The sequence below is a fragment of the Conger conger genome, chromosome 1 (assembly GCF_963514075.1).
Source record: "Conger conger chromosome 1, fConCon1.1, whole genome shotgun sequence".
NCBI classification, from domain to species: Eukaryota; Metazoa; Chordata; class Actinopteri; order Anguilliformes; family Congridae; genus Conger; species Conger conger.
In genome coordinates, this window is record NC_083760.1 from 69,435,654 (window position 1) to 69,463,147 (window position 27,494).

The following is a 27,494-nucleotide window of genomic DNA, read 5'->3' on the forward strand; positions in this document are numbered from 1 at the left end:
TTTGCCATGAAGTATTCAGGCTGCTCTGGAGGCAAATGTGGTCCTAACCTGAAAGTGATAGGTGTATCTAATAAAGTGGTGTGTGTATATACAGTGCTCTCTACATTATTCTCTACATTTTTTTTGGCTCTATGCCCTGCAATTTTAGATTCACAATCAAAACAATCCAAAGCGCAGATTCCCAACTTTTATTAAAGGGTATTTTGGTTTCACCATGTATAAAAATACCCTTTAATAAAAGCTGGGAATCTACGCTCTAACCACATTAAACAGAGCCAAATCAAGAAAAAAGATGGAGGGCACCGTTCACAAAACTATTCGCCCTGAAAAGCAAGTGATTGTTAGTGCAGTAATACATATTTTCCAGTAGGTGGCAGAATGACTCTAAATTTAGCCAAAAGATCAAAAGTAGCATGGCAGTACACCTTCTTTAAAGTAATAGCCTCATTCCTGGAATTTTTGTTGAAGATCCTACAGATGAAAACAGGATAATTGTCCAGATCATGTTATTAACTATCTCAGATTTCACATACTTGCTTGTTCATTCATTCACTCACTCGTGCCCAGCTGCCAATGTGTTTGGTCAGAACCTCTCTCAGAGGGGAGGGAGTGAGAGAGTAATGCTGCTGGAATGTGATGAGAGAAGAGCTTAGTTCAGATTCCAACATGCAGAGGAGGTGAGCTTCAATACAAACATGCCTGGGTTGAACCACAGCTCCCTACCACATAGCCATGGAGACAGCCATTACAAAGCAGCTACAGTAAGTCAGAGTCTGTCTACTAGAGAGTAATTTAAGGCAGGGCATTGCTAGTGAATCTACTTAGGCAAAGTAACATGACAGCTGCACATTATCAATTATGTTTTAGCAGTATATTATATATAGGTTTGCTATATAGCTAGATAGCAAACCTTTTTTTTCAATGAGAGGCAACTATTTTCATACCCCAGCAAAATCCTGTGTTCGTCCAAACAAAGTAATATTCTGCAGTACAGTTTACCCATCGCTGTACTGAGACATTTTTCACCAGGTCCACAGGGAGGAGTACTCCTAACCCAGTCCCAGTACATATTCCAGGTTGGATTCAGCAAGAAAAACCCTACTGTTGCTGAGTTACATCACACCCTTTTTTTACTCTTTGTATGGATGTCATTTGCATAATCTGCCTCAAGGAGGGGATCTGGTTTACCAGTATGCATGTTCCTTCGTTCCGTTGTCATGGTGACCATTGAAGAACACCTGCCTTTTGACATTTAGTTCCTGGAAGTTATGTGGTCATCTCGAAACCTGACAGCAGCAAGAGAGTGGATATTTAATCCGTGAATGCTCTGACTCCCAGTACTTCCAGATTTTCCACATAACTCGAAATCCTCAGCAATAAAAGGGCTGATAATGTTTGCACAAGCCTTGCCTCATCATTGTGTTGAGACAATAGAAATATACAAGCAATGTGAACCAGCCTGTCATGCTATTCTGTCTGTATTTCAATTAATGCTTTCTTTTAAATAATTTCTAACTGTTGTAACACCATGTCTGAGTTCATTATTGCCTCTGGTTTTGCTCACAGACACAGAAATGAAAATGTTCCTGTTTTTCCTCAATTTCAGGTATTTATCAGATATTTTTATCCCGAGGATCCATTCTTCACACACATTCAAAGAGCTACAGAGGGATCCAAAATTATTGGCGCCCCTGACTGCACAAAATATGCCACAAAAATAAACAATATGATTCCTGATGATGATTCTGAATGTGAAGAATACTGTACCTTATTAATGTTTTAATGGAACCAACCAAAATCAAACATTCATTTGATAAAAAAATAGATTTCACCAAAATCAAGATTCCATAATTATTAACACCGCTAGTTTATTACTTGGTGCATCCACCTCTGGCAAGGATAACTGCATGGTTTATTTTCCTGTAATGCTTGACAAGGTTAAGGAAAACATTTGGGGGAACACATTCTTTTATGCAGATCCTTGCCAGACCTTCACATTCTTGGATTTGTGCTTATCAACAACCCATAATTGCCATTCTAGTGGCCACTGTATATATCTGTAGAAGCAATTTAAGTCAAGTAACTTAGCACCAGGGAATCAAGTCTAGAACCGTGCCTAGTTCCCTAACCACCACGCTGTCACCATGGAAATAACTGATTGTCTCTCCAGTATTTTTACTTTAACTTATGCGGAATTTAAATTGAGATATTTAGCCCGAGGGAGGTGGTGCTGTAATTGTTTCTTAACATAATGTCCTGGAAAGCCTACCCCTGTATGGATTCTGATGTTGTCAGCTTGTCTTAACCCTTTTCCTCTAGTTGCCTCATTACCTCAGTTTGAAATACTCTTGTATGGGTTTGTAGTTCCCTTACAAAATGAGCACAGTGTTCCCCTGCAGGCTTCCTGCTGCTTCAGAGACACAGTACCCAAAAGAAGGCCTCACTCTGCCTGTATGTCAGTTTATGGTCTGTCACATATGCACATAAATCCACCCTGAGCCCATACAGACAGTAATGAGCAGACACAACGCCTATCAATGTATTCCTCACCCAGTTAGAGTGGTCTCTGTCTGACTCTGAAGGAGATGTGCAGCCATCAGAGCTTCACTGCGGTCTGGATATTTACTTGATCGGAGAATTCAAATCAGCATGCAGGTAATGTTCCTGTAGCATTATCTTGTGCATGTTCTGTTGATCACCTATGTGAGCCGGCAGCTGAGAACTTTTAACATTTTTATACCCTGTGTGTTCATCATGTGTGGCAACTTAATTGTGTTTCTTGTCTGTTGATACCACATTCTTTTAAATCTAAATGTCTGCACTTGGAATATCATTAAAAATGTGCCCATTTTGCTTAATAATACTTCTCAATAGAATCACAAAAGGTTCTCATCTGTGACCCCTCTGATTATGTTTCACTATAGCCTACTGCATAATCACATAACAACTAATTATATAGGATATAATATTCATGTTTAATTGCCTATAGAATAACCAACAAAAACATCAATGATAAAAAATATACAACTTCGTCAAATAATTTTTAACTAGATACAAGGTAAGTGCAAGCCTCTTCCCTGTATTGTACCTGAGCAAACCTAGGTTGAGCTCTTTGGAATTACAGCCACGTCACGGAAAAGATACACAGTACTGTAACCACTCCCGCCTCAGAAATCGTGACGTCTTGAGGTGGTATTCCACATTTATTGGAGGTGGGGGATTTCACTCAGATTTCTCCCCGCCCCCTTTCTGAGTTTCTTGTCCGCTATGCTTCTACTGATCGTTCACATATCTACACAAACAGGGTAACTGGGTAACACCAATTTGAGGAAAGTTTCAGATCACGCTCTAAGTTTGGTGATTTAGTTATTCCTTACCACTGGCAACTAAATACACCGTTTCGGATTGTGCAAATATTTAAGCACATTTTTATTCTTACAACTGGACTTTTGGTGCGCGTCGTCTTCCTCATTATATTTCATGGTGAAATATATTCTCCACACAGAACCAAGTACGGCAGGCAAAGTTGCTTCAGCGTTGCTTGTGATGCCGTTTAATTAGGTAACGATTTTAAACAAAATCTTAACTGGACCGTTTCGGGAGGAGAAGACGGGGGAAATCACCGCTGCTCATAACATAACTTGTATAAAGGTAGGTAGTGTACTATCTCACTTCTGTCATTCCCATTTTAACAGGGTTAATGTGCTGCTCAGGTTAAGTTGGTTTAAAAAATAGTACATTAGCTTTGTCTGTGCTAGCTTCCTTGTATGTGTGTGTTTATCTCGACTATTTAGGGACACCATAGCCCACTCCCAATAAAAATGTAACAATTCATTTTACGGAATTGATTAGCTGGCACGCTGTAATTCTTTCACGTTGAGAACCAAGTTAATCAAGGAACATGTTTAGTAGCCTTGGCTGAAGCCGCACATTATCAGTCAAGTAGGAGCAGGTATCGTTAGATAGCTCTGTCACACTGTATCAAATTTACTGTTGCTTATGTTTTAGATAAATACATAACCTGTGAAAACCAATATCCGACTATTTTTCTAATGCTTTCAAGGAACATGGTAGCCTACACTTCTGTATATCCTGCTAGTTAACTAGTTATCTTAGAACTTTAGCTACTATATCACTACCGCTTTCTCGCATTCACAGCTGTATTCCAAATGACGATGAACAGACTTTTCATTGTAGCTAAGTAGCTAATGAAGCCTGCGTACTGTCAATGCATGGCAGATCAAACACTGCCTATATGCGAGAAACCAATGTCATATTTTACTAGTCAGAAAAGCACAAAAAATCTGTGGCCACGTGACAGTAGCAACATGAAACCAGTAGCCTACGTTAAGTTGTCATGTTTAACCTCCGCTCCAGCCCGAATGATTTGTCTCTTCAGTGATAGTGAGTCTGATGACATCCCGTCACCTGGCTTGCTACGTTTGCTAATGACAGGTCTGTCACCTGCAGCAGCCGGTGAAAGAAGACTTTAACGGCACCGCATTAACACATTGAAGCAACTCTTCCCATCCTTGCAACTCGTGGCATCAATATTAGCCTACCTGATAGCTGTCGCTCGTACAGCGCCATAGCCTACGTTATAATCTGGTGCAAGTTAATCATTATCAGAAACAGAGTTACACTCAATCGAGAAATACGTTCATTTATATACATTCAGTTGAGATACCCTTTTACATGTTTATTCGGCTTATGGAAAGACGTTCATAAAAAATAAAAAAAAACAAACAAACATGCACTTTAAATTGAGATGGAGGGTTTATATAATAAACATTACGTCATATGTTCCCTCGCGATGCCAAACAGTGATTGATATAAGAAAATAGGTTGCATCGTTCTACAATAGGCGTCTCATTTTAACAATGATCTGCAAAATGTGTACTCATCATTAACATAAACATAAACATATTTTTTGCAGGTTAGGGTTAAGTTTGCATCCTTAAGTTCACAAGCTTAGCTGTATTTTTGACATGGGATATTAGGATGAAGATGATGATGATGATTATATAAATATCGATTTGCCTCCATTAATATATTTTTCACTACTTTTCTTGAAGTCCAATCACATATGATTCAGGAGCTATTTCCACTTACATCCTTGCTGTCTCCATGGCAACTGATTATGGAATGGGGTTTAGCCCTTGCTGCAGGCCGTTTGATTTTTATAAAAAAGATAAATCTTCTGGATTTTCTCATCGTGTTTACCTAATTTCTATATTGTATACTCTGTCCTGAACCAAGGAACAGCATTCAGTCACTGAAAAGTCGGACAGTAACTTGTCTTTAAAATGTTCACATTAGTGGTGCCATGGCCTGGCTGTTATCTTCTTTCGCACTTAGTGTAGGTGTGTGTTTCTGCAAGGAGTCACTGCGAGGTTGTTCCATTTTCAGAGGGATCTGGGTATATGCCCAGCCAACTACTTCAGACACCAAAGCCAGGGTGTTTCATTTAGGATTAGAATGGGAGGTGTGTCCTGTGCAGCTCATTGACTTTTCTCAACAGAAGATTTGAAAGCGAGAGACCAGAGTTCCTTATATTCAAAATTATTTACTCAGGGTGAATTCCCAGTTGTCCTAGAACACTTATTCGTATGATGGTCAGATGGTGTAATTTGCCTAACAAAACCACTGGCGAGAGGAAATGGATGAGACAAGAGGAGATGGATGACTTTGTCAGCCCTGAAATAAAATGTTTTCTATTTGTCTATAGTCAGTGGTGGTATGCTTGTTACTAGCACCATTTGGTACAGAGAATGCATCTTCATCATCCTCTTTAGAGTTATGGAGGAGTGTTTGGGGTGGGGCTATCCTCTGCTAAGGATAATATTTGGTTGATTGCATGTAGAAATCTGAAGCTCTCAACTATCCAGAAATGTGTAATGGACTTGTAGGCTATTCAAACATTTCACCCATTGACTTTGCCCTTTTACCTCCCCCTAAGCCTATCTGTTCAGATAACCCCCGGTGCTTGTCTTTTCTTCACCTCCGTCTTCCCCAAATGAGCTTCCAATAACATCACTTCTGCCTCTGTGACCCTTGACCTAGTGACTCCTGTCCTTGCTGCAGTGTCTTATACAGAGGTTGAGCTATACGTAGATCTCTGCCCTCTTTTTGTGGTGGAAACATGTGTTTCAGTTATGAAATACTTTCACAAATTCATTCATCATCTATGTGCTGAATGCAGTAGGCTGTGCTGAATTTTAGACATGGTTTCTCCTTTATGTCAGTCAGTTACAGGCTATTTTCATCATTGTGTTTAACCATCCTTGCTATAAGAACAACATTCCTTTAGATAAAGAAATAGAGGCTGCTCACTCTGTGTGAATGTGCTGTGCATTCTGACTACTACTTCTTGTTACTGACTCATGTCAGGCCAGTTATACAGAGCTATTGCAATTAAAGGTGCTATTATAAGGAACTGTTCAGCATTTTTCTGTTACACTGGTAATAAATAAATCAGCGTGCTCATGGATTACCCATAAAATGTTTACAGATTGACAGTCTCTGTTCCCAATGTTGTATGTTATTGCCAATAGTTATGTTTGCTTCTCAACAGAAGTTTGCATTGCAAATATGTGTCTATAGAGCTGCAGCTAAGCAGGTCATCTGCTCCTCTATGAGAAAAATAAATACTGCCATGAACACAGAAAGAACTGGCGTAAGCCACAACTCTACAACCACTGTTGCCATGGACACAGATTTAAAGAGTAGAACTCAAGTTAGGTAAACAGCCTTGCGATAGTGTAATGGCTTTTGCTTGTTAGAGGTTCAGTCACTTTCTTTACTGTAACTGTGCAGGCTTTTGTGGGGGGGAGGAGCATTTGTGGGTTTTGACTCGCTCTGCTTGTTCTGGCTGTGTTTACCTCATCTAATGATCTGAGAGAAAAGGATGTTAGGGAACATTGGTTGGAATGTTTAACTGTACGACAGTGGATCTGGGACTGGGGTAACGGCTGCTCAGAGTGGATCCTCCAAGCCAGGTGTTGTTCTCTCCCGTGACGCACGAAAGGAATGGCTGCGTAGGTGAATGGGTGGGACAAGTGGATTCTAATATAGGCACCACCTGTGAACCTGTGGTGTCTGAAATACAGGTTCTATTCCCTCTTTGGGATTCACTACAGTGATGCTATTTTGAATATTCACGAAAGGCCATTATGAAAAACTGAACTTCCGTATTTAGCACAGGAGCACATAGACAGCACCAGAGTATTTTTTAACCTCCTGTGCCCTGAAATAACTTAAGCAGAGCTGAATATCTACAGTTAGTTGCACACTTTTGCTACTGATAGGTAATAAGGCACACAATAATAGCAGAACTTTTATACATCCTACAAATGTTATGAATGGGCCTCAGCCTTTGCGAGTCTAATGGCAGTATTGTGGGGAGCAGTGATGAATAGTCCTGTCACTCGTGTGAAAGTTGAAGTGGAAGCACTGGGAGGCACATTAGGCTATGGCCCAGGTGCATACCAGTTCATGTGTCTATGATGGTGGTGTTATTAGAACACTTTTTTGCATTTATTTGCATTGTTTATTAAAAACATCCTTTTTTTTTGCATTCACTGAGCATGTGTGGGCCTTTCTGTTCTGGACCTAATGGTGCTGTTATCAGCCAGCCAGACTCCAGAGTGAATCCTGTCTGTTGGCAGGGTGAAGGAAGAGCTGTTCAACCTCTCTTGCATCTTTAGACTGCCAAGTTCTCTCATGTCTTTAAAGCTGGCTGATATAACTTGCGACAGTAGGTTTGCCACTTTTTAGACTGAGATAAAAGCCTCTCTGCTGTGAGATAGGGCTCCTGGTCCAGATGGTATTACTTTACAGGATTAATGCTTACCTTTTTGTTTTTAGAGGTCTCTTTCATCAGCAATCATTGCAATACATTACTGACACTTACACAATTTATGTTTTACACAGTGCCTATTTTTACAGCTGGAGAAATGCTGTGCATTGCTCAAGGAGACAATGGCAGTGTCCTACCTGGGAATCAAACCGTTGGGTGCCAAGGTTCACAGTTCCCTAACCATTACACTACACTGCCTCCCTTTAACTTCACCACAGTGATCAGTCATTAGCATCGTGGAACTTCTGTTAGAGTACATTTCATAGTAATTAAATATTGCCATTTCATAACAGTTTGTGCACAATTCCATCTTTATTTAATCACCACACAAAACAGGGGGTCTAGTCATGTGAGCTGGATGAAAGTACAGAGAGGGCTCTTATAATCATGTTAAAAGGATGTTCTCTTGGCACTTTTCCCACACATACCACACATATTCCACCCAGGGCCTGCAGAGGTTGGAATGTGCTGTAGAGAAGGCTCTACCCTCAGGGGGGCTGGGTGAAACAGGCCTCTCTGCCACTGTAGGCCGGGTCCCACAGACCTGTCCCTCTGCGTATGGTCATGAGGCAGCAGACTTGCACATTGGTGAAGAAACAGGGCAACATCTCGAGAATGAGGTCAACATTGCAAAAATAAACCTTTTTGAAGGAAAATGTACTAAATTACAGAGTACATACTGTAGCACCTTGTGTTCTTCTCACCAAGCGAATCATCACAAGGCCCGTGAGCCAGGTGGAGGAAAGCTCTAAATTCTAGGCCAGTGCCTCATCCTGTTTTTTCAAAGTGCAAGAAAAACTGAACAGGATGTCAAGAGCCTTTATTCCATTATATCTGGAAACAGGAGATTTGTTCCATTAGGTTTCCCTAATGTGAAGCACTTTTCTTTTGTCCTCATACATAATGGAATTGTTTAAGTATCTGAATGACCACTTTCAAGCAAATGCCTGCACTTGCGGCTAAATAACATGTAAGTAACAGAAGACTTAAGCATCAGTTAGGGAAATTAAACGGGGCCTCATGAATAGACTTGATCTGTTTGTTTATGGCTTCCAATTACGCTTGCTGCTAATGTTTCTGGACCCTCATTGGTAATTTGGTTGTAGTTAAGCATAAGGTCTGGAAAGGAGCATGTTAGAACAGTTTCTAGAGCTGTTCCTGATTGTGGAGAAGTGGGTGGTTATGAGGCCAATTTTACTTTTTGTGGGGAAACTGTAGACTCTGAGATAAAACCACTCACATTAAATATTAAGAGAGCTTTAGTGCCAGGGAATTCACAGCAATGATGATCTCCTTTTCTGGGGTAAAATGTTGTTTTACTCAGATCTGTCTGCAGCACACAAAGCCATCTTTTTTTATAAAACGACTATTGCTTTTGGGCCAAATTACATAAAATATTCCACGTATTTCGTAAAACCCATCCATTATGAAATGTTTTTTGCACAATTGAAAATGACAACAAATATTATTTCATGGCCAACATAAGTACCACTGTTTTAGTAAATCAAATTTGAAGGTTATATAATAATGCTGTGCTTTATTTGTCTGGTGTTTTCCTTTTTATTTTTATCTTCCTTTTTATTTTTCTTTGAGGCTGATAGCCGAGAGAAGGCATGTTTCAGTGTCTTGTTATGTTTTACAATGCTGCAATCTCAGGTTTGAAGTACATCATTAGCTGCCGTACTTCAGCTATAAACTTGATGGTAATGACATGCTCTGCAAAGATAAACACTTCCTATCCTTCAAAGGGCTTTGGGTGAGGAGGTCTGGTCATGGCTAACAAAAAAAGAAGCAGAGAACTTCAAAGCACATTTGCATCCTGCCACTGTGAAATGAGGTGCTCTGATATCTCGGAGAAGTGAACCCTGCTGAAAAAACAGCTGGGGAGCAGGTCATTTCAAGCTGGCCATAGCTGGATTTTACACCAGGGAAGGGTTTGAAGATGATGTTTAATTTCATATTAATCAGGCACGTACAATGTATTTTTACATTGCTCAGAGAAGGACGCCCATCTTTGGCTCTCTTCTGTTCATTTGTTTTTATTTTTTGCTGTGATATTGACACCATCACTTTAAAATGGATTCCATCTGCCAAAATGAATGAATAAATCAGATATATAGAGATATATAATCTATGTTATTGTCAGTCAGTGATCAGGCTGCGTCTTGTGTTTCGTGAGTAAGGGGAAGGCCCTTATTGGCCTTACAGGCCCTACATGCCTGTCTGTATTAGTCAGCATTATGGGACTTTCCCATGGCTGCAGGTGGGTGTGCAGCTCTGTTACAACTGCTGTGAATGCGGCTACAATCTTGATGGCACATGTACTATATAGTGTGTTCGGTCTGTATGACTGACTGGCATTGACTGGTGGTGCTATGCAGTATAAGTCTCGTATTTGGTTATATCATTGATAGCAGTAAATGTGGCACACACAAAGAGCAAACTTACCCATGAGGCTTTTCTATGTATATGCCATTAAGATACTATGAATGCATGCATTCTTTTAGAAATGGTTACTGTTGCAAACATTGCTGTTTCATTTGCATGTAATAATATTTTACACCAAATAATAACAAAACATTAGTCTTCTGCCAGTACAGCCATTCGCCATTTGGCAAAATATTTGACTGGGCATGTAATGATAAAAATGATTATTCCAAATTTGAACTGTATGTGATATAATATAGCAAATGAATGATGTGGAAAACGACAATGATGGTGTGGATCTGCATGAATGAAGGGTCAGAGCTGGGTTAAATGGCTCTTAGATGTCCTGGGTTGGCCAACTGCCCGTGAAACATTTGTGATTTTAGAGACAGCCACAGAGGGAACTACCTTCCATTCTGAATGCAACATGTGGAGAGGCAGGGGGGGCGGGGTCTGTGGGGAAATGACTCATTAAATATCCAAGCGCTGAGAGATGTCCACCGCTCTGCTGCAAGGCTACATAACGGCAGGAAACCCTGAACAAAGAAGAATCACCTGCGGCCAGTATTCCCTGATCTGGGGTGTGGCAGCCATTCACAACAGACGCTGCTGACCCTACCCCTCACAGCGACGGAAAGCTTTGTTGTATTTATGCCAGCTCATTTGTCTGATGAAAGGGACAGCCAAAACCACCAATAAACATGAGTGTTTGTTTTGTGCATGTGTGTCAGCCTAATGTTGCTTAGTCAAGTGACAACCTGTGCTCAGTACATTCAGTACCTGTGCCAAACATCTGGTACTATTAGCTAGTTCCCCCAATGAATAGTGTAAAATCTTGGCGAACGATATAGAAATGACCTACAGTATTTTAGCTTGCCTGTTTGGCTTGCCTTTTCAATGCAAATTGGTATTCATATAATTATGCAGTTGTGTTATGCATCCTTTTTTTTTGCTTTGTGAAAGTTTTTTTGTGAACATTGTAGATTGTAACCTGCATAAATAGTTCAACATTCAGTAAGTCCTGCTCAGAATGCAATTCCTTTGTAAAGCCACTTCTCCAACTGAGTTAAGAAAGCGCAAATGCACACAATTTGCTCTGCTTTCACATTACCCACAGTAATCTCATCCTGAGCCCAAATTGATGGCCATTTAAATGCTAATAGGATATTGAAAAACATTTTGAGACTGAACATGGGTCCATGAGAGGGTAGGACTAAATCGTTTCCTGAGCCAATAGGTTCAAGTGGATTTCTGTGTGTGTGGGTGTGTGTATCATGTATAATTTGCATGAATGTGCAGTGTGAATGATGTTTGTTCTGGCTCCAGAGTTTGGGGCAGGCAATGGTTGCAACTGTCTGAATGTGGTCTCATCATCTCAGGAGGATTGGATTTCTTCATATCTGCTCTTTCCTGATTAAATAATTTATTTTGCTCCCATGTTGTTCAGTCGTCATTGGAGTCTCATTTATGGCTTTTCAGAATTTAACATTCTTCTTTGGTATGAGGTTATTATGAGCCATAGCACTGTACAGCAGTCAGAAAATACTTTATTGTATTTACTTTACAGTGAAAACAGTGCAATTCATTTATTTTGTGCAATTAAGTGCAATTAATTTATTTTGTGCAAGTGCAGGCATATATTTCACACAAAATTATACAAAGACTTCCACAACTATTCACAATATAATTTTATAAGTATTTAGTGTGTCCCTCCTTTTTTTACAGCTTCCATTATTTTTGGGAGACTTGCTTTGAGTTTTTTAATTAAACCTGCAGGGATGTTTTTCCATGCTTCTTGTAAACACCTGAAAAGTGTTTACAAGTTAGTCTGCCTGCTTCTCTTTATCCAAGTAATCACAAACACATTAAACACTGTTGAACTGGATTTACTCTCATCAATCCAGAGGGGATTACATCATCTGTTAAGATTTGTTTGCATTCATCAGCATTCATGATGCCTCAGTCACCAAATCACCAAGTCGGTATACTTGTACAAACTCTCTCCTCTTGTTTATTTCCTTTTTGACAGCCACACATCCTTTCAGATCCATTGAGTTGTCTTCTCACAGCGGAGGGATTGACATAAACAACTGTGGATTTCTTCTGATCTGTAGCGACGGTAGAGCTTGATATTTTTCAAAGATAAAATTATTTTGTGTTGTCTTTGTGATGGTGATACTTTTGTTGGTCGACCAGGTTGTTTGGAGGCCCAATATTTCTGTATCTTGCGATAATCTTTTGAACTTTTAATATTTTTTTCCTTTGACTTTCACCATCCTAATACCCTTTTCTTATATCTAATCACATCAGAAACATCTTCTTTAGCCATTTTAAATGCACATCAAAAAAACCCTGCAGAACAGCAATGGTGTGTTTCATTAACATCATTGAAACTTTTGGTAACAACTTTTGTTGTTGCTGTAACACGTTTGTTGATGGGAAGGACGGGAGCCATAAAGTGGTAGTAGGGTGCACAAAAGAAGGAGTGAACGATTACTGATAAACTGTTTCCTGCATTATTATCTGACACTGAAATTTGCACTGGATGGCTGATTTGACTGGAGATTGAATAAAAGAACAAGTGGGCTCTGACCTTTGCCCTGGACTGTAGACCCTCACACTCCAGAGCCTCTGAGGGATAGAGCTGACATGGGGACACGTGTCCTGCATCTGCACCGCTGCTTGTGCAAATGTGTCCTGTTGTGCAGGTCTTCCGTAATGAGAGTTTGTTGCAACACAAGCCTGCTTCACGCTGGGGATGGGAAGACTGACACCCAGAGAGTAGAGATGGTGGAGGATGTGGGCAATTGACAGGATGTGCGCTGTTCCTGATACGGTTCACTATGAGACACAGGTCAGTCATGTGACTCACTCCTTTCAAAGGGAAGAGGGGAGAGAGAAAACAGTGGAGCAAAACATACTGAGAGAGGGAGGGATTAGATTGAGAGAGACACTGTAATCATGATCTGACGGAAAAAACAAAGAGAGAAAACCCCACCCCTCAGTTAGTGGCTATCAGACTGGGATCTGGATAGATTTGTGGGAGAGGGAGAGTCAAAGCCGACATAAGCCCTGTAACTGATGGGAAGTGGTAGGGTGCAAACTGTTCAGAGTGCTTGTCTGTCTCTCATCCAGAACTGATTGTATTTACTGCTGAGCGCTCTCCTTGGACGGAGGCCTGCTGGGCTTGGCAGACTGTGATAGGCGCCCGTGGCAGCTCGGGAGAGACATGGAGCCCATCGGCGCTCTGCATGGAGATGCAGGCACAGGGGCACAGAGCGGTCTCGCACATTCCGCGCCACACCTGCTCTCGGTTCCAGTGCTCAAGAAATGCCTTGTGAGATTATGAAATTAGCTGCCCGTAGCCTCGGTCTTACATTTATTTCATACTTATTATTGGCCCATGGAGAGTTCTGGTTTGGCTGTACCTCAGTGATAAAGCAGCAGTCCAAAGTAACACAGTGATTCTGGTCTGCTATAGTTTCACATATGCACACGGTTAGAATACATCATTTTCAAAAAGAAAATTACCGTCCATTTTAGATGAGGGCACAGAAGCTTTACTCCAAACAGCTATGAAATCCCTTTTACGGTGTTTCATGGTTCTGGCTTGTTCTCGGCCCTCAGCTGCCCAGCTGGTCTGCTGTCCGTTTGGCTTCTGTTTTTTGTCACCCTTTATTTTCTGCCTACCACTCCGCCGGTCTGCAGGACTGGCCTGTATTTCAGAGGAAGAGTGGAAGCGAGGGAATGTGTGATTAATTACTGCACCTAACAGAGCAGACAGGTCGCCCCACAGGATGGAGAAAGAACAGGAGTGGAAGCTTATCCACCTGCGTGCTTATCTGTTTCAGCCTGCTGCAGCATTGCTGCAGCAGTACCTTCTGGGAAAAGGGAGGAGGACACTAAGGACTGCAATGAGGCCCTCTTACTTTTTGCAATATGGATATATATGCTTGTGTTTCATCCAGAGCAGCATGCCATCACAGAAGAGCAGAGATCAAGCAGTAATGGGTCTTGCAGAAATGATGCCTTGACATCTCGCACATTTTATTCCAGTCGGAACATCGTTTGCATCGATCCCCACTGTGGTGGACTCCCGACCACTTCAAAAGTAGAGGACAGGAAATGTCACTTTTGAAGTTTGGCTCTCAGTCAGTCGTATTATCAGCCTGCCGTTAAGCTGTTCACATTGATAGGTTTACCTCTGACCATGTTGCTGTGAAAGGGTGAAACCAGGTCAAGCAGGGTATTGTGCTGAGAGGTGCTTTCTCACTGCCAACCTGTTTATTAAAACATTTTTATAATAAATGAACACAAATTCATGCACAGAATGATGCCAGATAGCAGTTTGAGGCTAATCCAGCCCGCAGGTGTTGTTTTTGAATAGCACTGAGGAAAATAATGTTGGCTCTAAGCTGTAATATTTGAATATAGTATATGTTTCTCAGCAACTGAGAGTTTCAAGGCTAACTAAATAATTGACTGAGGATGATTATGTTAAGGACATTATGAGGGAAACAGTGTGCCAGATGTCCTGTGCATGGGAGCCAAAACCTTCATTTTAATGAGCCGTTCTGTTGGTTGTGCAGGGAATAGGCCTTATGGAGTGAAATGAGAATTGCGCAATAGCATTTCTAACCAGAAACATTTATTATATTACTGTATTTCTGTATAGGCCTCCAGTTATTATCTTGCTGCTAGCTACACCAGGCCATAATGCCTGTGCAGAAAGCCATCACTATGTCCACAACAGAAGCTAAACATTGCAGATAGTCGACCCTGATCACCAAAATCTCCATCCATGGGCAATGCCATCGCCAATTATGCCTTGTGCCATGTTGTGGGTCACATCACAGAACTAAGAAGAAGAGTAAGTGCCTCAGAAGAGCACCACTCTGCAGTCCCTGGATAATTTTTTTTTTGCTACTTTTCTCATTTTCTAATTCCAGAGCTATTGCCCATAGAGCTGTCAGTGCCATAGTGTTTTCTCTATTGATCCAGATGTTAATAACACAAGAAAGTGAACATGATAGTCTGGTATATACTGGGATGGGCAATGTACTAATTATGCAGCTACAGAGATGGCAGATTTGCAATGGGAAACATACTTCAACGGTACTAAACGTAGACTCTAGTAGGCTTGAAACAGTAGTTGTATCGCACATAATCTGAGATGTTTCTGAAAAATAACACCATGATTAATCATCGAAAAAGCATGATTTGTGACATTTGACAATGAAAGTAAGCTATCCGTCTGCAATGGCAGGGATTCTTGAGTGACCTCAGATGTTCAGGGGACATTGGGCCAGGTGGACTGGAGGCAAGATAAAGGTAGATTTGAGAGGGCTAGTGTTACAAAACAGGTCTCTGTTATCTACTTATTCAATGCATTGCTTATATAATGATACCTGAAAAAGCCACAACCCAGAAAGCCACCTCAAGCAATATCTTTCTCCACTATGTCTATGCACTGGCTGTATGCTTATTGAGGTGTCCTAAAGTCTCGGTATTGCCATATGGGTGTGAGATTATCACTCTGAAACAGCCAATAAGCAGTTTATAGCTTCTAAGAAGAGTATCAGACCTAGATATTATGGTCTTGAGAATTGTAAGCTCTTTATTAGCCAAGTAGATATGTTTCAATGTATTGGCTAAGCTGCCTTACGTTTTGGATTGGTGACACATTTAGTCTGCCCCATGTCGTCTGTTTGGTCTGCATGAGAAACACTGCGGCTCTGTTCTCTTCAGCACGCTGCAAAGGAGCTTTTCTGACAGAACTGCCTCAGTGAAACTGGCCTCTGCCAGCACTAAGTGGAGCGGCTGCTCTTATCAAAGACGCATTTTTCCGTCAAACAAGGAGCCATTAAGCCGACCTCCTCCCATAAGTGAGAGGCTGGAATGTTACATTTCAGTCAGCGAGATTTAAATAATGCAATCGACATGAAATACAAAACTTTTTCGGAGAAGCCGGCTAACCATGCATATTTTATCCTTGCACTTTCCACACGTGCTGGAGTTTCAGCCACCCGGCTCCACGGCGTCAGATGATCCGTGGATGCCAAGGGGCACTGTTCTGCCCTCATTGTTGCTGTCTAAATGACAGAAGCTGGAGGGACACCTGAGGCATGTAGCCTGCTCCTTTTAGCTTGTAGGTCAGCTAAGCCTTTACCTGCGGTTAGCCAAAAGGCAATTCTACAGAAGGACTGGCTCAGGTTAATAGTGCAAGTGTGAAAACTTGTTAAGCTGAAGAAGGTGCATTTATCCTGTGGAAAACACCATAGCCAAAAACGTTGTTTCGTTTCTACAGCACTTGCTCCCTTATTTATAATGGTTCACTCTAGAAAGTAAAGCTGTTTGTCTAATAAATATTCCTCATATTTTCCATAAAACAAGTTCATTAGAAAAGGCCATTGAATCTTCCCTTCATCATAAGCTGTTTTCGTCAGTTCAGCTCCCATTCCCTGACACCCTTGGCATTTGCAGCCGTGAATTCTTTGAGAACTGTTTTTGTTCTGCAGTGCCACCCGCTCGCCTCAACTTGCAGACTGATCTCCAAAAATCTCAGCGCTTCTCTTTGTTGTTCCATTTTATACTATTCATTTCCTCCAGTAGATGAAAGGCAGTTTTTGCCTGCTTTTTTCACACAAAAAATAGCTCTTCTTCCTGTAGTAGTGAAGGCTGATATTGTCTCCAGTGAATCCCCACTGAGTACCAAGTGTATATTGACGAGGAAGTGAGGTGAAACGCTAAATTGCCTGCATGCAGAACTACAGGGTAACTGTACGGGCATTGTTTTTATTTGAAAATAATGAATAACATTTTCTAAATGGCCCTGGGGTCAGGACAGGCCTCGCTCTCTCACTCCACCACAAATGCAGTTTCCCTCCCTGTCACGCTCAAATAAAAAATAAAAAAAAGCCTCACTGGCACAGCTACAAACAGACCCAGGCTGCGTAAACAATATCAGAAAGTGTTTTGATGGGAAAAAATGAAATATTAAACATAATTATTTCTCTTCCTTTGTAACAAAGCTTTCCCTTCCTATCCTTTGAAATAGACTAAGTTGAAATAATTGGATGCTTTTTTTGTTTTTTGTTGGCTTTCCTTTTTCCCTGTGTTCCCATGTAAAGTAGCATTGGTCGGCCCTGCATGCCCTCTACTGAAGAGGACACGTTTGTGATTGGCTGCTTAACTCCTTCTCCTTTTATAAATATAGCAGTCCTCCCTAATGGAAATGTAATATTGGCAGAGATAAGTTTCATTTGGTTTACTGTATATCAAAAGCATATCCCCACAAGTTTTGGCAAACAACACTGAGAGCCTCTCCACCAGCATCTCTGGTAGTTCATAATGATCTCACACATACCTAATGCAGAAAAAAATGTTACTACCCAACTGGATGCTGGTAGAGTCTGCTCTGTGAGAGTGTGTTGTTTTTAAAATTCATTGCATTATTGTATGCTCTCTCTTTCTCTCTCTCTTCGCTCTGTTCCTCATAGATAATATGGCTTTGTTGAACCTTCATGTTGGCTGGTTCTGATGGGGATTTTAGAGGCTTTCATGGGAGTGACAAAATGCTTTATTCTCACATCCCAAGTGTCACTACATACTTACACCATTTCCTTCATGTTGGAATTGGTGTGTGAATATGAGCACTGTGTGAAGGTTATTCTGTGATTCTTCTACAGATCCAAGCCAGCTTGAGGGAGGGTTGAGCTACTTCTCTCTCTCTCTTCACCCCCTAGGTCTTACTGTCTGACTCTCTCTCTGCCTTTTGGGATGGCCGTCTTGCTCAGTTCGTTCGAGCTGATGGACAGGCAAGGTCATTAAGCAGGAGTCACAGAGCACTGGGCACATGATCCGAACGCTTCTTGCTTTTCATTCTTCTAACTAGTGTGGATTTAAAATAGCAGTGAACCTGCTGTCGCTGATTCATATTGGCATGTGTATTTTTCTCTGCTCTTTTGTATTTTATTCTGTACTTCACTCTCCACTGTTGCACTCTACCATTTGTTCTCAAGCTATATGTAAGAATGTTTTGAAGTGCAGTTAGTTTATCAGAATAAAACTCTCTCCTTAGTGGTTGAGAGTAGCTGTGAAGACTTAAACCATTTCTGTTCTGACTGTTGGGTTATTTCCATAATGCCATGCTGTCGAATCTCATTCCGTAACCACAGTTGAGCTGGGGGGAGGTCTGAGTGTTTTCAACTTGCCTGGCAGTGACTCATGTCCTGGGTGGAGCCCAGTTTCCAGTAAACAGCCACGGAGTTCTGGGCCCTTTGTCCTGACAGCATGGTCAGAATGGGCCAGCATGTGCCTGGCAAAGGAAGAGGAACTTTAAAGTCTTTTAATGAATGCATGTGAGGCTTTATTTGGAATCTGTAGGTCTCTGATTAAAAAAACAAAACATGTAATTTCTGTGTCTTCTCAGACCTCATGTATTTAATTACAGAGATGCAGATTTGTTCAATACACGAGATAGGCCAAGTCTGTAGCGGCCATACCGAGACAACTTCAACTTGAGGTACTGCCATGTGGCTGAAACTAAGTAGGTGTGGGCTTGGTTAGTACTTGGATGGGAGACCTGGATGAGTACCTGTGTGGAATATATGGTCCTCCTGGTGTTATACAGAAGGAACCTGCAGGTCTGTGATGTTACTGTAACTTGCTCTTTGAAGTCCAGCTGTCCACCCCCAGGTTCCTAGCAGAGCGGTAGGCTGCCACTGTAGTACCATCAACGGTGACTGAGAGGCTCTGTGAGAGATGGAGAGCAGCTCTGTCTTGTTGAGGTTGAGCTTCAGGTGATGCCTGACCATCCATGATCAGATGTTAGCCAGGCAGGCAGATATTTCTCATTGACCTGTATGGCAGAGGAAGGGGAAGACAGGAAGACAGGGAAGTATCATCAGCATAACAGTAATATGAGAAGCCATGTGATGCAATTACTGAGCCAAGAGATCTTGTGTGAAGGAAAACAGCAGAGGCCCCAGAGCAGAGCCCTGTGGGACTCCTGTGAGAAGGGGATAAAGACCAGAGATCTGCTAGATAGGATGCAACCAAGAGAGGGCAGCCTCAGAAATGCCCATCTCCAGGGTGGAAATCATGAGGTTGACCATGTCAAATGCTGCGGACAGGTCAAGGAGGATAATAATAATGTGTTATTTAGCTCATGCTTTTATCCAGAGCTCAACAGCAGATTTACACCAGGGCTTGAACTACCAACTTGTCCCTGTCCCAGTCATGTACCACTAGGCTACAGGCTGCCCCTTTGTGTGTTTCTTGGTGTGTGTGTGTGTATGTGTGCATGGATGTGTGCACTTACATGTGTGGTGAGTGGTTTTTATGTATATTTGGCCATTCATATACAGTGCAGCCCATAAATATTTGGACAGTGTTTTCTTGTGGTTTTGGTTCTTTCACTGCAGCACTTTGGATTGGAAATGAAGCTTCATGAATATGAAAGTGCAGACTGTCAGGGTATTTACATCTATTTGGGAATTACAGTCCTTAATACATAGTCCCCCCATTTTAGGGGACCTAAAGTAAGTGGACAAGTTGACACAATCTTATATAAAGATCATATTTTGTACTTGGTTGAAAATCCTTCATATTTGATGACTGCCTGAAGTCTGTGACTCATAGACATCACCAGGCACTGGGTATCTTCCCTGCTGATGCTCTGCCAGTTGTCATCTTCAGTTCTAGTTTGTGGCAGGGGCTTTTTGCCTTCAGTCATGTCTTCAGTAAGTGAAATGCAATTGTATTCAGGTTGGGGGATTGACTTGGGCAGTCAAGAAAATTGTACAAACTCCTTGGTAGGTTTAGTGTGGTGTTATTGTCTTGCTTCAGGGTGAAGGGCCATCAAATGTTTTTTTTGTGAAATTTGTTTGGATCTCAGCAGATATGTTTCTATACTCTTCTGTACAATCTTGCTGCCTCTGTCAGTAGTCACATCATTGAGGATATACCTCCAGGGTTATGCTATTGTAGTCTTCTCTTTATTTTAGTATATGCCTATATCCTGGAGAGTGTTCTTGATCTTTTTAGTTTTCAAGATTCATCCTGATGCTGCCATCAGCAGCCACATAATCAATAAAGGCAAGTGAGCAAGTTCCAATGGCAGCCATACATGCCCAAGTGCCCACGCCATAACACTACATTTTGTGTTCCTTTTCCAGGTATGCCCCCCCCTCCCACCTTATGAACAGCCAAACAGAAGCCATGCCACTGGTTACCATGTCATTTTATATGCTGAGGGGCGAGAACACACTGATCATTAGACAAACAATATTTCATTCGTTACACTGTTTATCCTCTCTGGAAGCTGCTAATCTGACATCTCGTTACAGCTGAGACCCATATTGCCCATTGATAACGTATCGTTGACCGAGCAACATCTGCAGTGTTTCATGCTTAGTATATGAAGCATGTGTAATTAGGCTTTAATAGCCCCGCTATCCACAGTATCTTAAAACTGTATTCTTAATTTCTCCTTTTATTCTTTTGATTTCGAGAGAGCTTGCTTTCTGGTGATCTCCCATGCGTTCTCTTTGTGAAGATGGGTCTGCTGACATTCTGTGGTAGTGTAGTTGCTCAATCTTCCTGGCAGCCTTTCACAAAGGGGCTCTCGTCCCTGAGTAAGGATCATTCATCTCCCCGCGTGAACACTGACACAGCGTCCTGTCAGGACACTGTGTTTCTTTTTAGGAAGGCACGGAAATGTCTATAAATGCGATTCTCTCCACCGCAGCGTTACTCGTTTCCAGTCCCGGTGACCTGGGAAGGTTCTGCTTTCCTCTTTGAGCCCTTAGTCACGTCTTTTTGAGCTGCAGTGTGGATTCTCTCCTTGCTCGTGGTGAATCAGCGGATGACATGAGGCCCAGCCTGTACACATCCACATTTGTCCTGAAGGCTGAGATAGGGAACATGTGAGAGGCAATGTGTGCCCTTCTGTGACCAGGCCATTCTGCACTCATCCTGTCATCCTGTCAGCTAAAGACCAAACTTATGTCATTCTGTAGGTCTGAAGAAAACTTCGGAAGGCACAGATTTGCGTGAAGCCAGTCATACCTTGATGTTCTCTGTCCTACGCTATCATTAGGCCACTGGGTTTGCACCAACCTGTGTGTGCATGTGTGTGTGTGCTTATTCCTCTGTTCAGAAAACCTATGTAGGGACTCAGAAGGGAGTGCATTCATGTGTGTGTCAATTTGCGTGTGTACATTCATACATACTTGGGTGCCCGTTTGTGTGAGCATGTGTGTATTTGAGTGCACATGCATGTGTGTGTGTGTGTGTGAAAGGCATGCATATTTCTCATTTATATAATTAATGGATGGCGAGAGGGTGGTCCTGTGGATGAGGGAACCTTGCACCTTGTGTGTCCATTAATCTTTCATCGTGACCAGCTGTCTTCAGAGAGAATGTGCATCTACCCCCCTCCACTCACCCAGCCCCGCCAGGGCCCTCTGAAACACAGATCCCTGGGTCCCCTTGCCTCCTGCTGCAAATTACTCTCCCAGTGTGAACGGCTGTTTGACAGCTCAACCCTGCTCTCAAAAGCTAACTGCATTTCCATGCTCAGCATGAAGGGTAAAGTACGGATATAATATCCCGGGATTTTTTGGGATTTATGGAACTTTTAAAGCTTTATGACTCTCCATTTAAATGCAGAAACACCTCAGGAGTTTTCTGAGAAGATTGGCTGTTTGAAAGTGAATGTAGGCCACACAATGCTTGACATTTGTGGCTCAGCGGTGCAGTGAGGTGGTTTGTGTGCGTCTCGCGTAAACCGGTGAAGAAAGGCGTTCGGCGGCATGGCGGGTCAGGTGGCATTTGTCCGCATCGCATTCAGACAGGAAGCGTGAGGTGTTGTTTAGGAGACGGAACGGCCCGATGGGTGGCCGTGTGTACCGAGCGGCACAGTGTTCAGTGGAAACTGGATGAATAAATGATAGCAGAGCCGCAGATCGGCAGCTGGTGCCTCCCAGCCTTTGAAGAGGGGATTTGCCATTGGGAAACTGAACAGAATTGGCTGAAGCAGTCACCACACTGCTGAGACATATTCTTCTTCATTCAGTCATAACTAGCAGGCCCAGCCAATATTAGCATTTAGGCCAGTTTAAGACATTGTATGATTTGGTAATATTACTCGATTTACCTTTGCATTTGATAAGAATGGGTATTAAAGTCTAAAATTGAGGAACTGGTTTGTTTGTTTTTTGTATGTCTTGTCCTGTATGGTGATAATCTACTCCTGTAAACCAAGATTTCAGTCTAGAGTAGTGGTGAAAGCTCCATTACCAGCTGTTTGTTGGTTTTAATTCGATTCAGCTCACCAGGATTAATTATAAATCAGAAGTCTTTCAAGTGTTGATGTGTGCTGAGATGTGCTTAATGTTTCATGTTTTTTGTCGTCAATGTGATAAATAATATGGACACACAATGTCATCATCAGCCACCACACTTTCCATGGTAACGGTTGCTGTGTTGCTGTTTTCGGAAAACTACAGTATGTCAGGCAAGCAATGTAAGGAACCAGAAGATCCATAGCCTGAAGACAGCTTTTGCTGTATTTTTCCACATTTTTCAACATTTTCAGTCAGTTTTTAATTACTATGCAACAGAGCATGTTCTACTGATCCACACAATAAATAAATAAAATTACAGTAAGTGGTACAACAGATCGCAAATGTAAAATTGGTTATTGTATTAGTGCTTAGTGAACTTGCTTACCCTAGTTGTACAAACAGTTTTTTAAATTCATACACATTCTCCCTTTCTCTCATTCCTATCATTCATTCTTATAGCTAACATTAACTGTACCATTGGTTTGTTGACCAGGTGAGTAGTACGTGCGTACATTTGCTAGCTGCTGAGCTGTGATTTGTCAAGGGATGAAATTCCCAGTAGCACTGATACGCCATCAACCTTTACGCTCTCTTGGTGGAGGTGAGGTAATTGGAAGGAAAACTTCAGTTCACACTTTTAGATTACTCCAGGCATGTATATACATGTCTTTACAGCCAGCAAATCCAAAGCCCCAGGTATGAAGTCTTACATGTAGGTTGGTCCTGACATGTAGGATTCAGAAATACAGCTGCTAGGCAGAAAATGTAAGCGTAGCGCCATATTATAGACAGAAAGTTCTTTATAACTGAAATAACACAATGTCTAAAGTAAGAATAGAATATAGAATTTACTGGCACTGGGCAGTTGATTCAGCGTAATTTCTGAGACATGTTTTCCCAAAAGCAATGATCTGAAGCACTATGAATGGAAGGTCAGGGACAAGCTCATAAATACCCCCTGGAAACCCTGTGTTTCTTAAGCATGTGTCCCCTAGCGTACGGTATCTGTCATTTCACTTCATATTATTATATCTTGGTATTTGGCACAAATACAGTAGTTAAATCATGTTCAGGTTTTTTGAACCCACAATTTACGGCAATCAGTTTGTACAGTGCTTTAAAATACACCCAAACACAGCAGCACAAAGAAAGCGAAAGACAGGAAGTAGGTTTCCCTCTCTGCAGGTAATGAGCATGTTTGTGTGGGGCCACGCCTTGCACTGAGTCACAGTCATTAGTGCGTTCCACCATGGAGACCTAGGGGGATGGCCTTATCCTCTGAGCCTTCTCTATGCTAAAGGTGCATATTCCTGTTCCAGTGGAGTGGTGATTACACTAACATTACAAACAGCTTTATGTGATGGTCAAGATGTTCCATTTGAATCAAAGCATATTACATCACTTAAAGTCACTTAGATCACACTTCAACGTCTTGACCATGTCTGCATGCTTTGATGCATTTAGTTGCTGCCACATGGCTGATTAAATATTTGCATTAACAAGCTGCTGTACATGTAAACCTAATAACGTTCTCAGTGAGTGTGTACAGTGTGATATGCAAGACTATGCTGTTCTTGCACCAAACCTTGTCTAGATTAATTGCCTTACACTTCACAAAATATATACATATAATTTGCTAAAACTCCTGTTAGTATGGTTTATGTTTCAGGTGGGGGAGAAAATCCATGCATCCCCTAATGGCTGCCAAAGATCTGCCTTGGCCTTTTGGTATATCGGAGAATAAATCCCAGTGTTTTCTGAAGGGCACTTAGAATAATGGGCTCTCGTCCCTGTCTGCTGAGCTCTGGGACCCAAGTTTTCCATATATCATTTGTTTACTGATTGGTTCAGTGTCTCCTGTCCCTCAGACTCTTCCTTAAGCCCAGACAGACAGACAGACAGACACTTTGTCTCCTGCTCCTCTTCCTACCCCATTACTTACTGTGCCGTGACAGTGGGCCTACGGCTCTGTCTCTCTGCTCCGAGATGTGTGACTCATTAGCGGTGATGGAACATGGCGCAGGCTAATAAAACTCCAGGGCTGGTCTGCACTGTCACGCTGCTGCAAAGCTTTGGGACAAACACAAATTAAAAACCATAACGAACTGTGCCCTCTGCACCTGGACTATTTCGCCCAGGCTGAAGGAACTCTCAAGTGTATAACTTATATGGGATTTGCTGTTCCTCGTTTGTTTGGCACGCTACTCTGAACATCAATTAACTGCACCCATTTGCTCATTAGTTATGAACTCCTCAGTGACTCACTGAAAACCGATTAAGAGAATTCACACGCTGTATTGAAGAATGGAGGCAAATTGCTGTGCTCTCAGCCATTATTTGTGTTTTATTTTTTTGTAAAGATTCACTCTACCTACTATGTGTTCTGCTATAATTAGTGCATCCATAGTAATCATCAAACAGTTTAATAATCGTTTGATACTTGATTGTGCTATGTTTAGTCTTCTGTCTGTATTTCTGCTTTCGTTGCTTTCTCTGAGAAAGTGATGCAGTGTAGTCATGGAGCTCTAAACTTGCTGTGTGTCTGACATGAAATCGACATGAAATCAGCACCACACGCTGAAGTCAGAAGTTAAATGTGAAACATCATGAATCACGTCATGTTTGCACCCAACCACTCCACACACCCATTTCATAAGGTGGTTCCACGGGGGGCGGCACGGATGGTGCAGTGGGTAGCACTGCCGCCTCACAGCAAGGAGGTCCTGGGTTCGAATCCCCGTTGGCCGGGGCCTCTCTGTGCGGAGTTTGCATGTTCTCCCTGTGTCTGCGTGGGTTTCCTCCGGGTACTCCGGTTTCCTCCCACAGTCCAAAGACATGCACGTTAGGCTGATTGGAGAGTCTAAATTGCCCGTAGGTATGAGTGTGTGAGTGAATGGTGTGTGTGCCCTGCGATGGACTGGCGACCTGTCCAGGGTGTATTCCTGCCTTTCGCCCAATGTATGCTGGGATAGGCTCCAGCCCCCCTGCGACCCTGATCAGGATAAGCGGGTTCAGATAATGGATGGATGGATGGATGGTTCCACGGGGTGGATCATCTGCAGCAATACAATAACAGCACCCTGTTATAGGACAGAATATTTAACGTAAATGGATGAATAAAAATGAATGACAGCCTGCCATGACTAATGTCATGATTCAACCAACCCTATGTTGGAACACCTTTTCTACATCATGCAAGCGCAGCGTTGCAGTTTGTGTTACTTCAAGTATATCCTCATGTGAAGACTATAAATAGACAAGCATGGTAAGATGACAGTTGTCTTTCACACCACCTACATCCTTGTTGTCAGGGCAACACTGTTTGGAAATAGGAAACAATACAATGCTTGAAGTGACGCTCATGCTATGATTGACACACTGAATATTTTTCATATGTCTCAGACCTATTTTCACCCATTAAGATAAATATCTATTTCTTTCTATATAAGATGAAAAATCTATTTTCAGATACTCATCACTGCCTTCCCGTGATATTTGTATACCTTCCAGATTTTCTTTGCTTTTTATTGTGAATTTAGCATATCCACGTCAGGGAAAACGGTCAAGTTAATGATGTGCATCCGCAACAATGGAAAGAATGAATGGCAGCTAACAGGTTGGCTCATGTAATGCTACTTAGCATTCCACATAACTGCCCTGACCGTGCAGTTTCCCCATAATGTGTCATTATTCCACACAGTTGCCAAGTGACAGTGCGACTGAGCTAATTATATTAACCCAGAATCTGGGTATAAAAGGAGGGCTTAAGCAGCCAGTTAAAAAAATGCTTGGTTTTGGTAATGATCGGAGAGCGTACCGCAATATAGGCTGTGATATCTTAATTTAGTTTGTTTTGTTATTTTTGTGTTCTATTTTGATTTTGTATTTTTGGTTCCAGTCAGATCTGCACTGTATATATTGAGCACCCTCCCTGGGAATAAATACCTCCCATTTGCTACAGTCCGTCTTTCACACATCTTTTTACTGAGCTTACCATCACCACCCGCCCAGTCCTCTCACAGACGGGAAAGAAATGTGCATGCTTTGTTACAGAGATGACCTGTTTTCCAAATACAGCTCTTTGTCTGTTTTGAGACATATTATCTTACTGAAGTATCATTCTCTCTGCACAATGCCTACAGGTAGCGAGCACCCTAACTATGCCTCATGCTGGCCAGTGAGGACATGCCCTGCATGAGAACCTGCTCTGTGGAAGCCACAGTGAGGGCCCGCCTATGAGCTGAACTCAGAGGAGAGGAGCGCCACCATGTCACAGAAAATACCATCACCGACCCGCAGTGTTAGCAGTTCCTCCTCCAAACACGAGAGCCGACAGGTAACAAAAACATCACACGCTCATTTCACACCTGGAACACATACACACATGCACACACAGGCACACGCACACATGCACACACAGGCACACGCACATGCACACACAGGCACATACACACATGCACACACAGGCACATACACACACACACAGGCACATACACACGTGCACACACAGGCACATACACACATGCACACACAGGCACATACACACATGCACACACAGGCACATACACACATGCACACACAGGCACATACACACATGCACACACAGGCACATACACACATGCACACACAGGCACACACACAGGCACACACACACATACACACACAGGCACATACACACGTGCACACACAGGCACATACACACATGCACACACGTGCACACACACACATACACACACAGGCACATACACACATGCACACACAGGCACACACACATGCACACACAGGCACATACACACATGCACACATAGGCCTAGCAACGGCTAGTAACAGAATTACAACTGCCAGATAGCATTACAAAA

The 27,494-nt window shown here is 42.1% G+C and overlaps 1 protein-coding gene across 3 annotated transcripts in view; it reads left to right on the forward strand.

Annotated features, from left to right (window-relative positions):
• Nucleotides 1-3,288: 3,288 nt before the first annotated feature.
• osbpl3b (oxysterol binding protein-like 3b) overlaps nt 3,289-27,494 on the forward strand; it is a 45,174-nt gene continuing 20,968 nt past the window's right edge. For 2 of the 3 annotated variants that reach the window (XM_061239059.1, XM_061239066.1), the window contains exons 1-2: nt 3,289-3,651; nt 26,778-26,971. In XM_061239059.1, the coding sequence (XP_061095043.1) occupies nt 26,903-26,971 (69 nt within the window). In that variant the 5' untranslated portion in view covers nt 3,289-3,651; nt 26,778-26,902. Of the gene's footprint in view, nt 3,652-26,777; nt 26,972-27,494 lie in introns of those variants that run through there. The other variant, XM_061239074.1, reaches the window with a different exon arrangement.